The sequence below is a fragment of the Linepithema humile genome, chromosome 3 (genome assembly GCF_040581485.1).
Source record: "Linepithema humile isolate Giens D197 chromosome 3, Lhum_UNIL_v1.0, whole genome shotgun sequence".
Classification (NCBI taxonomy): domain Eukaryota; kingdom Metazoa; phylum Arthropoda; class Insecta; order Hymenoptera; family Formicidae; genus Linepithema; species Linepithema humile.
The window spans coordinates 4,524,263-4,539,491 of NC_090130.1; the positions used below are offsets into that span (position 1 = coordinate 4,524,263).

General features: G+C 32.7%; 3 protein-coding genes and 1 long non-coding RNA gene across 10 annotated transcripts; 2 read left to right on the plus strand and 2 right to left on the minus strand.

Moving 5' to 3' along the window:
- Positions 1-84: 84 nt before the first annotated feature.
- On the plus strand, positions 85-2,018 carry LOC105676502 (stromal cell-derived factor 2). Of its 2 annotated transcripts, XM_012374455.2 has the most exons (5): positions 85-390; positions 706-901; positions 993-1,217; positions 1,373-1,511; positions 1,595-2,018. In XM_012374455.2, the coding sequence occupies exons 1-5, from the start codon at positions 321-323 to the stop codon at positions 1,610-1,612; spliced, it is 648 nt and encodes a 215-aa protein (XP_012229878.1). In that variant the 5' UTR covers positions 85-320; the 3' UTR covers positions 1,613-2,018. The 2 variants fall into 2 exon arrangements, with proteins under 2 accessions (XP_012229878.1, XP_012229877.1); XM_012374454.2 differs by having other exon boundaries at positions 86-390; positions 1,373-2,018.
- LOC105676501 (uncharacterized) lies at positions 1,727-4,017 on the minus strand. Its single transcript, XM_012374453.2, has 3 exons — positions 3,295-4,017; positions 3,018-3,163; positions 1,727-2,906 (listed from the first exon to the last, which is right to left on the minus strand). Exons 2-3 carry the CDS (start codon positions 3,072-3,074, stop codon positions 2,049-2,051), a joined length of 915 nt encoding a protein of 304 aa, XP_012229876.2. The 5' UTR covers positions 3,075-3,163; positions 3,295-4,017; the 3' UTR covers positions 1,727-2,048.
- A 146-nt stretch (positions 4,018-4,163) lies between these two features.
- On the minus strand, positions 4,164-12,531 carry Naprt (nicotinate phosphoribosyltransferase). 4 transcript variants are annotated; one of them, XM_012374581.2, is made up of 12 exons: positions 12,400-12,531; positions 11,973-12,155; positions 10,829-10,999; positions 10,630-10,756; positions 10,192-10,403; positions 9,393-9,511; positions 9,095-9,288; positions 8,097-8,285; positions 6,522-6,753; positions 6,132-6,452; positions 5,792-5,920; positions 4,164-5,617 (listed from the first exon to the last, which is right to left on the minus strand). In XM_012374581.2, exons 2-12 carry the CDS (start codon positions 12,037-12,039, stop codon positions 5,540-5,542), a joined length of 1,839 nt encoding a protein of 612 aa, XP_012230004.1. In that variant the 5' UTR covers positions 12,040-12,155; positions 12,400-12,531; the 3' UTR covers positions 4,164-5,539. The 4 variants fall into 4 exon arrangements, with proteins under 4 accessions (XP_012230004.1, XP_012230005.1, XP_012230007.1 ...); XM_012374582.2 differs by having other exon boundaries at positions 6,528-6,753; positions 12,400-12,530; XM_012374584.2 differs by lacking the exon at positions 8,097-8,285 and having other exon boundaries at positions 6,528-6,753; positions 12,400-12,530.
- Positions 12,532-12,584: 53 nt separating this feature from the next.
- LOC105676571 (uncharacterized) lies at positions 12,585-14,107 on the plus strand. 3 transcript variants are annotated; one of them, XR_001101407.2, is made up of 3 exons: positions 12,585-12,719; positions 12,964-13,058; positions 13,678-14,107. It is a non-coding gene; the product is annotated as an uncharacterized lncRNA (long non-coding RNA). The 3 variants fall into 3 exon arrangements; XR_010889121.1 differs by having other exon boundaries at positions 12,964-14,107; XR_010889122.1 differs by having other exon boundaries at positions 12,590-12,719; positions 12,914-14,107.
- The last annotated feature ends 1,122 nt before the right edge of the window (positions 14,108-15,229 follow it).

Below are 15,229 nucleotides of genomic sequence, written 5' to 3' on the forward strand. Positions count from 1 at the left end.
TTAATAGTGTCATTTTTCTACGTGCTTGAGATAAAGCGAAATGTAAACTTGCAGCCGCTTCAATCGTAAACTGCAGATTTCCGGCTTTAATCTGTAAATCGAATGTTTCATCTATCGATACGTATTGTCATTGCAAATAACGCATGGTGGCCAACCTTCCACTTCTTCGAGAATAGTAAACGTTGCGGAAGATGATTGGTCAATTTATCATTCCTTTCCGAGTATAACACGTTGTCGTATCCTGTGTGTGAAAACAGTACATCGTTGGCCTTTTCTCTGAAATTTTATTTCTATCAATTATCCGTCAGAAAACGAACATAATGGATTATACAGCACGTCTCTTTCTTTCGAGCTTTACGATACTCTTGCTTTGCATAAGTTATATTCAAGGTAATCTTTTATATCTATTGCATATGAATTATTACATTATTTATTATAAAAATTATTACATTGCTATCATTGTACGTCTACATTGCTATCATTATATGTCTGCCTAAATTACTTTTGCGGTTAATTTATTTCATGATGTTTTTATTTAATTTATCGTATTCGTGTTCATTATTGATGCTTAAGTATTTTCAATAGTAAATGTTTTTATACTACATAATTATGTATATCTTAACATTTAATGTAGTAAAATATACAACGTTAAATTGCATATAATTTGTATTTAAACAGCAATTTTATGAGTATACTATTTTGCAGCTAAGGGAACACAACATGTAACTTGTGGTTCTGTACTAAAGTTAATGAATGTCGATTACAATGTGAGGCTGCATTCCCACGATATAAAATATGGAAGTGGTAGTGGACAACAATCTGTGACCGGTACAGAGGTCAAAGAAGATGGTAATTCCTATTGGCTCGTCAAAGCGGAATCAGGAAAACAATGCGTAAGAGGGTAAGCTGTAACTTATAGTTCCACACAAATTTTTATCGATTATATTGAACATCTATATATTCATATTAATAAATTGTGATAATTTTTATAGGAAGCCGATTAAATGTGGAGACATTATCAGATTAGAACATGTCACAACCAAGAAGAATCTCCACTCACATTTAGTTAGTTCACCATTGAGTGGAAAGCAAGAAGTGTCGGCATACGGAGACAACAAGGGAGACGGTGATACTGGTGACAACTGGATATTAGTGTGCAACAATGATTTCTGGGAGAGAGATGATACGATTATGTTCAAGCATGTTGACACTGAGACGTATGTATATGCATGCAATATATTATTTATTTACTATAAATTCATTAAGTAATTTATTTTAAAATTCTCTTTAATAGAAATTTAAACTCGAATAAGAAAAATATTGTATATCTATAATGGCATATAAATGACATGTATCTTTGTAATATGTTTAGATTCTTGGCTGTCAGTGGCAGAGCTTATGGTAACCCAATTAGTGGACAGATTGAAGTAGTAGGTGACTATTCTGCAAATAGTCCTCACACGCAATGGACAACTATGGAAGGATTGTTTATTCATCCCAATGATTTCAAGGCACAACATCATCATCATACAGAATTATAAATACAAATTTTATAGCAATAACTAAATATAATTTTTTTTTTTTTTTTTTACAGGACCAGTTTAAGTCATAAAATAATAAGATTACTCATAGTCTATTCGAGAAACAACTTGTGTAAAATCAGTTACTTAAAATTCGCAAAATAATTCAAGAACAAAAATGATAACAGATTGGAATTCAAGAGCACTCTCGGTCTACCATCATGTTTTTATTATAGCGATTACATTAATTTTGCTAGACATTTTTCAATAAGAATTTGATTGTATATATCTAATTTATATTATGGTTTAGTATAAGCAGCAATTCTTTTGTAAAGAATCCAAAAGTACATTAATTGTGAAAGACGCGAGTGTCTCTGTGTGATGCATAAATGTGTGTACATATATTTATATATTATAATGTTTAAAATAATGCAACTTAATATTATAATAGATTTCAATGTAAGTACATCATAAAAAAAGTATATATGTTGGACTTAACGTCAGTCTACTATTTATCTAATTATAATTTCACACCTCCTTTAATTCGTATTTGTCATTGATGTCTCTTGTGCCTATGAGACCATTATATGGGAAAATAATATTCGATAGACCGTAGCTTCCAAATATCTCTTTCAGACTTTGCTTTCCCGTAACATTCGCGTAACGTTGTTTACCGGTTAAACAACTATAAAGTTTCCAGGTGCCGAACACTAGACAAATACACAAAATTGACATCAGCAGGTCGAATATCGTGACGAGTAGTACACCCAAACTTTCTCTGGATTGCAACAATCTGGCCAGGTTGATGGGAAAACAAAAGTTCAAGAATATATTGAAGTAATCTGTGTCACTCAGAATGTGACTGACGTTTTCATACATGTACGGACCCAGCACGCACAAAGAGTACAAGCACGTCAGTGAAGTGTAGAAGCAAAACAGTATAAAGTTGCCCATATTCTGACGCAGCACACAAGCACCCAGGAAGAAACAGTGATGATCCCTGAAGTGAAAGCACTTTCGACAGAGGGAGCAGTGCTGGGTTGGCTTGTACATGTAACCCTGACACCTCTCGCAATGCCAGAATTTGTAGGTCATATAACCCAGCTCCACAAAAAACTTATTTTTGGAATTCACAGACTTAGGCGTCTGAACACTTACATTAAACAAATTATTTTGTACTTCTTTGATTTTCAATGGATTTGATCTATAGCTGATGCTATACACTGAGTACCAATTTAAATATACTTGCATACAGAGGAAAAAAAATATTGGACAGATCTTCTGATTGATGTAACTCGTGAATGCAATGATGAATATAGTGCATGATAATGTCAATAACGGACATAACTTTTTAAAGACCTTCATACAATTCTTTACATATTGAATCTGAAACATATCTCATGTTAAAAGCAAGTATCTTTATGAGTACAATATATAAATTTAATTTTCACACACATATATATATATATATATAATATATAAATACATTGCACATACATCATATATGTGTCTGCCTATTTTATATGCCATTCTGTATGCCCAAGTCATATTCATATAAAATATTATATTTATATTTCTGCAAAGACAGCCATTTGTGTCAAATAAACGTTTTTGACATACACTTTTTATCTTGATTTATTTTACTGAAAAAAAATTTATATATTTTTATTTAATACAAAAATAAATTACTAAATAATTCAACATTAAATTATCATTAAAATAAATATCGTACTGTTGATTTTCAAATAAAAAATTGATCAAATCGTTTACTCACCTTAATTATAACCTCAAAGATTCATTTCTACAGATATCTTTAATTTTATTTAACTAAACAAATCCGAGCTTTTCTCAAGATAATCATTTATAATATTCGATGAATAATTGTTATAATTTAATCTTTTTTATACAATACACTTCTTGCAGTAATAACGCGTGTGAGTTGTTAGCTAGCATGATCTGACATGTATATATCATATATATCTATATATTGATTAACAATAATAGATATAATCATTGTAATAATCCTTTTTGCATTATCCGATGATAATAATATTCCAGAAACAAATTCTTTAAGATACGTAGCCCATTTACACGAATAGCTGATTATTAATGTAGAAACATATGGAAAAAATTGTATTTTAAAAAATTGCGCCATTCTTGTCAAATCAATGTTTTCCTGGCCAGGTTAGCCAACTCAAATCGCGAGCAAGTAATATAAGCCAGTGACGCCAGATTTGAGACGCAAGCAGCATGAGGGAGGGAATACCGCACACATGCGCAAGCCACGTACATACATGTGAGCTCCGCGCTTCGCCTTGCTTTTAAAAACATTCTAAAAACATCTTAAAAGAAGCATTTAGTATTTTGAATTTTTCAACAAAAAATTTTCCAAAAATTTAAGAGACGTTTTAATTATTTAAGTATTTTACGAGCATTCTAACACTATCAAAAGTAGCCCAGAAGCACGTGTAGAAAAATTAAGATTACCCGAGAATTTTAAAAATGTTAACAGGAACACATGTCGCAAAAAAATTATGTCCTTTTAATATAACAAAAATATTTATATATATTCTTGAAGACAAGAAGATTAGATTATTCGGGAAATATTTCAAAATAGGAAGTAGGTTATAAAATTTGAAAAGATTACTGATAACCGAACAGCTATATGCTATTTATTCTCACTATAAAAAAACACGATTATACTTTACAGTTATAATGTTATATACATTACTATAAATGAATCGCGTACAAAAGGATAACAGACCTATACTAAAAATATATGATGATCATGATTAAAAGTTAAATGTAAAATCTAAATGATTAACTAATCTTAGGTATTTATCTAAAATTATTAAATATTAATAAACGATTCAACGAGGTGACACAAACTTTGTTCTTAACACTTGAATAAAGCCGATTAGGAACATTCTTTGAATTTAGAAATTATCTAAATAAAATTATAAAAAATTAATTACAATGCACATCATTAAAAATTGATTCAAACATGAACAATAAAAGATTGTTCTTCGAACTTCGCGTTATTCTCAACCGAGATATCAATTTGAGCTAGAATGCATTCTTTTCCTTTTCTTTTTCCTTTCCTTTTTCCTTTTTTTGGTGCACAAATTTTCAATCAATATATAGATTTTCTATCAATATAAATTTTTATACATATTATACATACATAAGAAATTATAAATATGTATAATTATGCTCTCGGTTTTGTACATTTGTGTAAATAACAACGGGAAATATATCGAACGTATTACTCTTATACAAAAATATCAATTAAACAGTCTCCAGCAATTATGAATACGATAACGATAACAATTAAACTTACAAATATAAATTAAAGATTTTACAAATATAGCATAAACCAAACCGCTCAAAGAAATAAGATAAAAAAAAAGAAAAGAATAATGTAGCAATTAATAAATTTATGGAAATTAGACAATGTAATTAAATGATGCTGTTATATTGCGATTTTTTAAGTACTTCAATTGTATGGAACTTGAGTTGTGCATGCCTAAAATTACATTATGTAATTATATACTGTACTATTTTGTACTTTTCTCTTAAAAAGGAATAGAACGCAACACATGTACATGCGTAACATGCTACATATGTACATAAATATAGAGCTACAATTTCCTCTGATGTGACGAAACAATTCGCTCTATGTCAATCGTGTAAAACTATATAAATATTATATTGCGATTTGCATATGATTTACGAAAATAGATTGCGATAATAATACGGTAATATAATTCGAAACTTTCAACACTGGAGAGTGTAAAAAATATGTTCTTAGGACCCTCGTTCTTATGATATATTATTCTACGACGCAATCATCACATCACTATACATATATCTATGGTTGATTGCGACGATAAGTTGCCATTGCTTTTATCAGGGGATTTATTATATATTTCATCTGTAAATCCCGATTCTGTTATTACTCTGTATTTATAGTTGCTAGAGACTAGTTCAACGATACTCCTATATAAGAGTAGTATGCTTCACCGTAATTCTCCGATCGGCGCATTTTGAGACCATAACTCATCTATAAATCTATATAACGTATCGCTGACAGCCACCTGTAACAGATATTAAGAAAACATATTTAAACAATTTTCCGCAAGTTTTTCAAATATGCATTTGATTTATCCGCACATTAAATTCTTTGAATATTCGAAACTTTTATGAAAAGCCTCTGATATTTAATAATTTATTGTTAGCAGCTTTCAAAGTAATCGAATGCTTATTCTCACCTTATATGGTGTTGGATTCAGGTTCCTTTTATGATCGTTACGCAACGTATTGAGAGATTCTTGTACTCTATTGCGAATTTCCTGCAATGTGGGCAGTGGCTGACGTAGTTTGCCATCTTTCCAGTATATCTGTAATATTTTGGCTTATTACAAGTCACATATGGATATCAATAATGAAATATTTCTGCTTATGTATGTATTCTTATTCATAAAAAGAATTGAATGAAAAAAATTCCAAATTGAACAGATGTTAAATACTTCTTAATAACACTATTCATTCACATATCGTGGTATATATCGTAGTACAATCTGATAATATCTATTATTTCAATCGTCGTACCTTGTGCAAAGATTCCACTCGAGACGGTGTAACGTTTGCCCTTTTTGTTTGTTGAAACGGATGCCTGCAAAGAACCTTTTGCATCACTTGCGGTGGCTCTTCCGTCGTTTTCTGCAAAAGATCTATCAACGCGTAACCGTCTGATCCGTACAATCTGTAGGCATCCTTCCTGCCTGGTATTGTGACCTTTCCAACTTCTTGACTGAGTTTAATTCTCGGCTCGCCGTTGATCTCTACCATTTTATAAACACAACCCAACGCTGGCTGTCTCTGACATGTCACGAGATGTGTCCCGATTCCAAAGCAATCAATTTTGTGACTCTAAAAGATATTATATATATTACGACATCATTCGTGGTTACATTCTACGATTCGCAAATCTACTCGCACCTTTACCTGCTCGTTCAGGCTTATTATAGTTTCTTCGTTGATGTCGTTTGAAGCACAAATCATCAGTTTTGCAAACCACGGTATGTCATACTTGATAGCAATTTTCTCGAAGATATCTCTCGCCACATTACTGAGATAGGCCAAATCGCCGCTGTCAATCCTGATCCCGACGGCTCTGTATCCCAAGTCATTCAAAGCTAAGCCTACCGCACAAAAATTTAAGAGACCGCTCCTGTTCACAAAACATACATACATCTATAAGATATTTGAATAACAGATATCTATTAACTATTTATTGATTATGACTAAATGTGTTGAAAAGCAATCTAATCATGCAATTTAAACATACACACTTGTTACAATTTTGTAATAATTATCTGAGATAATTAAGCCTAAACTTGGCAATATATTTTATAAAAATGCCTATTATTTCATGTAATTTGTTAGTTAATTAAAACGTTAAAATCTTAGAAAGTGAAAAAAAATATGTTTAAATAATTTATATATAAAATGCACATCTTCAATCAATTTAACAAAATTTCTGCTTCATGACAACTATATTTTAAGAAAATTGGATTAAAAATTAAATAGATTTGTCCAATTTCTATCATATTGTTTCTATAGTTATCTATATTCTCTAGTGCAATGTAATAATAAATTAACTTTCTTAGATTTGCCAAGTTTGAGATTGAAATTGTATAAGAAAAGTTGCACACAAAAGAGTAAGCACAATAAAATAGCTAAGACTACTTGAACTTGCATTTACTATTAGTTGGTGTATAAGTGGGTTAATAAATATTACAACAAATTATTCCATCACCATTAATGTGTTTAGTAAAAAGAACTTTACGATATTTTGTCTAACACACAAATATAACCAATTGATACCGCATGTATCAGTACAGTGAGAATATCATGATAAATTCAGCATTTCAAGATATTATTCGCTTTTTATAGCATATTTATGCAGTATTTTAGCGCGTTTTAGCATAAGCAAAATTTCATAGAATTGCATATATTCAAATAACGGTCAAGATACACAGACTATATCCATATTTAGTTACTGAGAGTCTAAGGGGCAGAATTGGGAGGGGCTATATAAGATCACAAGTGTGTAATAACTAACTATATTCTAACAAAAAATGATATTTTTATCACTTTATCGCTAATTAGCATGTCATGAAAGTAACATGATATGATAATATATATAGTTTGCAATCTGCCTGTTTTACAGAATATTTTTTCTAATAAGCGAAAGTAGAGAGAAGAAAATTAAATTAAATATATTGTTCCAGCTATTAAGCAATTCAAAGAAAGTTCAAGATTTAAAAATAAAAATTAATTAATTTATAATATTAAATTGCCTTTTCTATATTTGATTAAATGTGATTTAAATCTTAAAGGTCTTATTAATGAAAGAATGTCGATCAGTTTCTCGGCGACACAAAGTAATAAAAAAAAAAAAAAAAAAATAAAAAAAAAAGATAAATGTACAGCTTGTGAAGCATAAATTTGATGAGAAGAAAGACGAGGAAAAGCATTCTGCAAAAACAGGCAAACAGAGCGATATCGTACCTCATATAGAGCTCACCCAATTCACCTTGTCTTAAAAAGCCATTCTTGTGAAGTTGCGAGGTCGTTTCTGATATAAACGGGTTGTTTCTCACACTGTTTTGGGCGTGTGTATTGGACCCGTTAGTTAGAAGTTTATTCTTTACATTTAGGCTGGCCACTTGTGCCTGCCCCTTGGCTGTTGCCTGAATGCTACAAACACACTCCTGTTAGGGTACAGAGTGTACATGCTTATTCCGCGTCGCGCTGACAAAATTAAATTAACACAGCCATCGATGAGATCAAATGAAGAATACACTTTCATCTTATTAAAAAATTTATTCAAATTTATTTTAAAGTATGTTAATTAATTCTCATTCGCGTTGATGAGAGACGAGTGTATGAGATGAGAATAAACGGAAAACTTTGTACACTCATAGTGTGCAGTCATTAAGCTTTGAAACTTTAATTATCACGATAATATTAATCATTACACACTATACGCCTACAAAGGACTACTTAAACTCGCGCGTATACAGTTGTTTGTTTAATACGCAATGTATGCGTATGATATTTTAAAAAACTATTTCTATGTTGATTAATTAATACCGAATTTATCGGAGTTTATTAGAATTAAAATATTATTCGCGTATTTTTCTACGATTCGAATATTTTACATGATTGCCGATCAATTTTAGGCATATTATCGTGTGCACTAAATAAAATTCTAATAAAAGAATAATGCAACGTCAAAGAACAAGTACAAAGCAAAAGAATGTAAAAGAATCGATGAAAGAAATAGTAAATGAGAAAAAACATAAAACTTCTATTTTCTAACTAATGCAAAAATAGCTGAAAATAGCAAAGTGGCTACAAAAAAATCTACGTAAAATTCATGCGAGTATGCATTGAAAGAATTCTAATCTAAAGCTTACAAGCTACAACTTTGAAAAATAAACATAAAACTTTCTATTTAAACTCAAAGCATTAAGCATTAAATAATAAGTGACATAGCTGCATACCTCTTAACGTCATATGTGTCCACGAGTGCGGTAAATCTTTCCGGGAAAGCAACAGCATAACTGATCAAAGCTGCCAATTCTCCATCAGATGCCTGTGAAGCTAGAGCTCCTAAATCATCGGCGATATCTTCGCGATATTTGCAAGCAAGTTCCAATAAATCGAGAACATCGCCCGTTTGCTTGTGTGCCAATGTCTAGAAGAAACAAATCGATTTTTTCTCTCTTTGAACTTCCTGAAGAATTTCAATATTTATTTTAACTAGAGAAAGGAACGAGCTTTCTCATTAAATATGCTCACTTTCCCATGTAAATCGTCAATGCTGCCGAAGGATGTGATGTATGCGTGCGCGTGCGTGCCGCACACAGGTATATTAAATAGCTTTCCAGCCAAGACATTGCTAGTTCCGTCGAATCCACCTGTAACGTAACAAATTATGTTAAATTTGATTTTCATAATTTAATTTTATCCATTGCGAGATACGCGGCTCCATAGTCCTATTCATCCTATATGATAGATATATAAATACACATGTATATAGATCTTTTGACCTCCTAAACTGTTACTCATCACTTAGGCAGTATCAACTGGCACCGAGTGGAACAATGTATTGATTTCACTTTTCACGAAATTGTTAAGTATAGTGTAAGTGGTAGAGTAGTACCAGACACCTCCGCTTTCCGTTATATATTACATTGCTGATATGTATATACAAAGATTCGTGCATATCAGATCAGGCTTGTGATATGATATAGATGGTTGTTCAAAATGTACTACATGTGATAATTACACATTTTGCTTTAGCAATCAAATATTTTTTAATTCAACGTATAAAAACTTCTACTGTACATTTCTACATTGCACACGCTATCGTAATGTAGGTCATTGCCGCATTGTCGTAAGTACAATAATTAGAATACTAGAGATAATGTGAATGTGACATGAATTGTAAGCAAGGCAGAACTTTTGAATATATTGCTGCTTTAGCAATTTTGTTTTGAATATTATAAACTGACAGCAAACAAATAACTGAACTTATCGAATAAAAATAAAAATATCGATAAATATACAAGTAAACAAGTATTGATAAGGTATTTACCAACATAGCTGTATTTAGATGCGCTTAATCCACCATCGGGTCCTTGTGCTCTTCGAAGACCAAATTCTAGCAGCGTTATATTTTTCCCGGCAACCATGCGATATCTCACCGCATTGGTCGCCATTAAGCTTGCATAGTTTACCAATGTTAATAAAGTTGTTTCCAAAAGCTGCACCATTATCAGCGGCCCTTCCACTCTTATTAATGGAATTCTGTAAAAATATCAAATATATCAAACAGTTTCAAACACTGACTTATATTAAGAAAATTAAAACTTTAACAAAAATATGATTTAAATTATGAAATGTCTTTTTGATTTATTATTTGCAACTGTTAAGAATTAATTATAATGTTTCGCCGAAATGTTATTTAAATGTTAATTTGAAAATAAGATTTTTGAAGATAAGATTTTTGAAAATAAGATTTTCTTAAACACACCTGGGAAATACAACAGATCCCTCATCTATAGCATATATTGTGACATCTTTCGCAGTAAGACTCTGTAGATAATCAAAGAATCTTTGGTCTACCGTAGCAGGCATAGTTGATTTCAGGTACTTGATATCTATAAGATGAAACTCCAATATAATTTATAAAAGAATCGAATATATAACAAAAAGCTGTTGAAAATACAAACCACTAGAAGAATAATGGAATTTATTCAAGAACTTTATGCACTCCTCAAGACCGGCAAAGATCGTGAATTCTCCCTGGAAAGGATTCCTGCGAAAGAACAAATCGAAAACGGCGTGGTCGTTCATTTTGCCGCTTTTCCAATAGGCGTAAGCCATTGTAATTTGATATAAATCTGGAAACAAACATTTTTCTTCAGCAAACAAAAAACAATTTTAAACAGCCGACAATTTTATAACATTGATAAAAAGTGCGGCTTACAAAAAAACATGTGATTTATTATCGATAACAAAGTCATACATATTGACTGTTCACGCGATCAAGTATCAATTATATGTAATTATTTTTTTTATTTGCGGGAACCTCGCTCCAAAGACACGATTTTATCTTCGAATCTACGCGCTGCGGAGTATAATGAAGAAAACCTTCCACACATGCGAGTGATGTTGCGCTGTATTTTAAATAAATTTGCGTTGACATCAAGTTTTTTTCTGTTAAGATAAGATCAGAGCTATGTACGAATGCATAGCTAACATTACTGTCTATTATGATGTGATCGGAGCGTGTATATTTACAAAAATGATCACGCGCTTACATCACACACTCACGCATGAATGCACAACTGCACTTTCCGGTCGTGAGAATGCAGTCATAAATAATTTAACCTCATTTCGCACGCAGTTTGTCGCGGGTTAATGATCGCAAACACGATTTTCGACTCGCGTTAATTTGCGTAATTCGTATCCTTGCAGACTGTTGAGATGAATCGAGATTAATTTTCACAAGATTACAGTTCGATTGATCCCGTCAAAAAAGGTTGGAGAGACCGATTCTAAAATAAATCTAAAATTCCTCACAAAAATAACATATTGAAAACACGATATCAACACGTGGTATTTTATTTACATATTTTACGTATTTAATGTTTTTTGAAAGTTCCATAAATATCACGTAAGAAATTTCAATTCTTTTCAGAGCGACTGTTTTAAAAGCTTTCGATCATTCGAATCCGAATCCTTCGATCGGACACTGCGTTTATGCGATCTTCGCGTCCTGACGGACAGCGCGATAGAACGAATGGAAGTAAGATTGAGGTTAGTTTGACGGAATGATTAAGAGACGTAATGTTTGATTTGCGATTTACGTACCTGTCAGCAGCGGCTGAACGATGCCGTTTTGCCGCGAATTGCAGCACATCCTATCGTCGTCGTCCATTGACACACTGCGGGCCGCGACTCTCGCGCGCGTTTGTTCCGGGAAAGAGCAGCTCGCCCCGCTCTCTTGCTCTCCGCCCCCTTGGGTCGCGTTTCACTTGCACTCACTTGCGCTCCCTGCATCGAAAACGGACCGGTTGTACATATTACGTCAGAGTTGTCAATTCGCGAATTGATCTTTCGCGTGTGTTAATGATCGAAATAATGATATGAATTTGGTTTATTAAATATTACAGAATCGGGACGAATTTTTTATCAAGTGACAAAAAGCTGAGACAATGAAAAATGCGAGTGAGATATGCGTTCAGACTTGGCGGGAAGGAAAAAATGCATATGTTGGAAATGCAATGTAAAGACAAACCGGTGCCTGCGCGATCCTTCGTGTCGATCTGACGACGATCGCACTGTCACTGCCGACGACGTCGACGTGATGGCGTCAACTAGCATGCTTCGGCGCGAGACCGTCGTAATATACCGCTGGCGGGAATCGATAGGGAACGTTTGAAGGACACCCAACGCCGTTGGCACGGCCTGTTACCTCTCGCCAACTCCGCCAATCGTTGAGCCGAGCACGTCGGAAATTACTAGACGTCCGGATTCGAGCGCGCGACCGGATCTCCTTCTTCCCTTGTGCAAATGTGGCTATAACTTTTTATCTTTTTACGAGAGAGAAGAAAAAAGGTACACAAATACATATTAGCAATACCAGTTATCCCTCCTTTCAGGTAAATTTAATATTAGATTCGTAAAACTTGAATATTTAACAATGCAAAACGTTAACATGAGGTTAATCTCTTATAATTCCTCTTTTCCTCTTTTAATATATTTTTTTTTAATAATATAACAATCGCTCGGACTAGCTTTATTCGATGCAGATATCTAAAGATGAAAGTGTGGTTTGCTAAAAGATTATCTTTGGTCTCAGAGTGACACTGCATCCCAAAAGGAACAGGCATGCATAAAAGAAGAAGAGATTCCACAGTGCGATAGTCGACCCATGCAGAAAAAAAATAACAAAAGGTTGAACTCCACTTTCTACATTGTTTCCTGCCTTTCCTTTTCTTGGAGGCCTACAGATACATCTATTCTATTTTGTCCAACTAATGCAGTGTAGACATTGTACAGATTGACCTCCATAGATCCATTGTGTAAATCCATTGTATGCAGATAGATCCTTCAGAATCTTTAATTAGTATTGTAGGGTCTTTTTTATCTAATGACTTGAAATATTTTGCTGCGATAATGATAAAATGTAAGGAAGAAAGTTTTACGCATAAAATAATATAATCAAAATCATAAAGTTTTATGAATTCAATATCTCAAGATAGCATGCAGACAACACTAAGGCTTTTATAGGATTTACGATATCTTTATGATATTTTATGTATTTATGATATCTTATGATATATTTATATCTTTTGTAAATAATAATTACAATATTTATCAAATCTGTACACACCATTGTTATGTCTGCAACAATCGTGTAAGCTATATATATAAACATGATTTCACTCAAGTTTTACTTCTCTTCCTTCTTTTTTACGACTATCTGTCTCATTCTTGAGACACGTGTCACGTTTTCTTTTTCTTTTCGCCTCTTATCTTCTATTTTTTTAATGTTCTATTTAAATTTTTGCAGAAAACATTTTGAAGGATGATTAAACTCTCAAGTTCCATGTTTCAATGCCTAAATTTGATAAGAGTTTCCAGTTGCCAGTTATTGCAATAATTCAGAGGATGTAAAACGGCTGAGTGACGATAATCGTACGTATCATCATTACATAACAAAGATAACAAAGTAAGCAAAAAATGCACACTCAAAGATCCTCTCCATCAACTGCGAATATCGTTCGAAAGTACTTCGAACTGTATCTCTCTACCGCTGCGTTATACTACTTTCAAGATATAAATATACGCTCTAGCGCTTGCAAATAGATACTGCGTTACACGCAGCATAATACCTCTATCGTCTGCCTTTCTAAAGTGCCTTACGAACATATTTGCTTGTACAAATAATGCTAAATCATGAACGAAGAAAAATACCAATAAAAAAGACTTTTTTCAGTATATTTGACAATTGTTTTAATTCTTTCGATTGAGAATTACTCTCTATTGGATCTTTTTGACGAATTTCTAGTTAACTTTAATGATAGATTCTTCTCCAAAATTTCGAATCGACCTTTCCTCAGTGCCCTATACAAGCGCGCGAAAGATATCTAGAATGTATAGAGCATGCGGAATATCTAATTAGGACAGATTCATATATATTAACTAAATTGACTATTCAAACTCGCTTATATATGACATAGCGCTGTACACACCGCTCTACACATAATTTGCGATTCTTCCCAAGCGTGTACTGCCACGCGCGCTTCTTCAAGGATCGGATTACGTCAATCCGAACATCGCGGTAAGGGAAGTATAATAATAGTGCACGAGCTTAATGATAGCAATTAGATAATACTTCGATTAAACACACATATCGTTAGGGGCAACACCGCAACCGACTTCGCAATCGCGCATTGCGGCAAATTTTTGTCTCTGTCTTGATACATGCGAAAAACAAAGAAAAGAATTCCTCGATCAAAGTTCGCATGCGGGGAAAAAAAAGAAGCGATGTGGGATCCGCTTTACAAGTCGCGTGTCATTTCTCCCACGGCGGAATCGCGGTCGTTAAAGTGGGAGCTTTATTTCGATGAATCACGCATCGATATACGAAGGTAGTTCTTCAAGCTATCGACATACGAAAGTATACCTTTCAATCACGTGGAAATTGCTCCGATCATACTTTCATTCCAAGTATCTGCATTCTTCACTCGATTTTTACACTGTTTGTCATTCTGTTTATTTTTATTCTGAAACTATGTGACTTATGCCTCTGTAAACATCTGTTATATTTAATCCTTCATTCGTTACAAAATTTGTTTTTGATATATTTATGATAATAGTTGCTCTATCAATGTGACTTATGCCACTGTAAACCTCTGTTATATTTAATCCTTCATTCGTTACAAAATTTGGTTTTGATATCTTTATGATAACAGTTGCTCTATCAATGATTTAGTGCTAGGAGAGATAAAAATACAGTTTCTTAAAATTCTTCGAAGTTTTATCTAACTTTTCCATTTTTTTTAAATCTATTTTTATCGTATTTTGGTTTACTATCTGTTTCCTGGCTAATATTTAAGTCT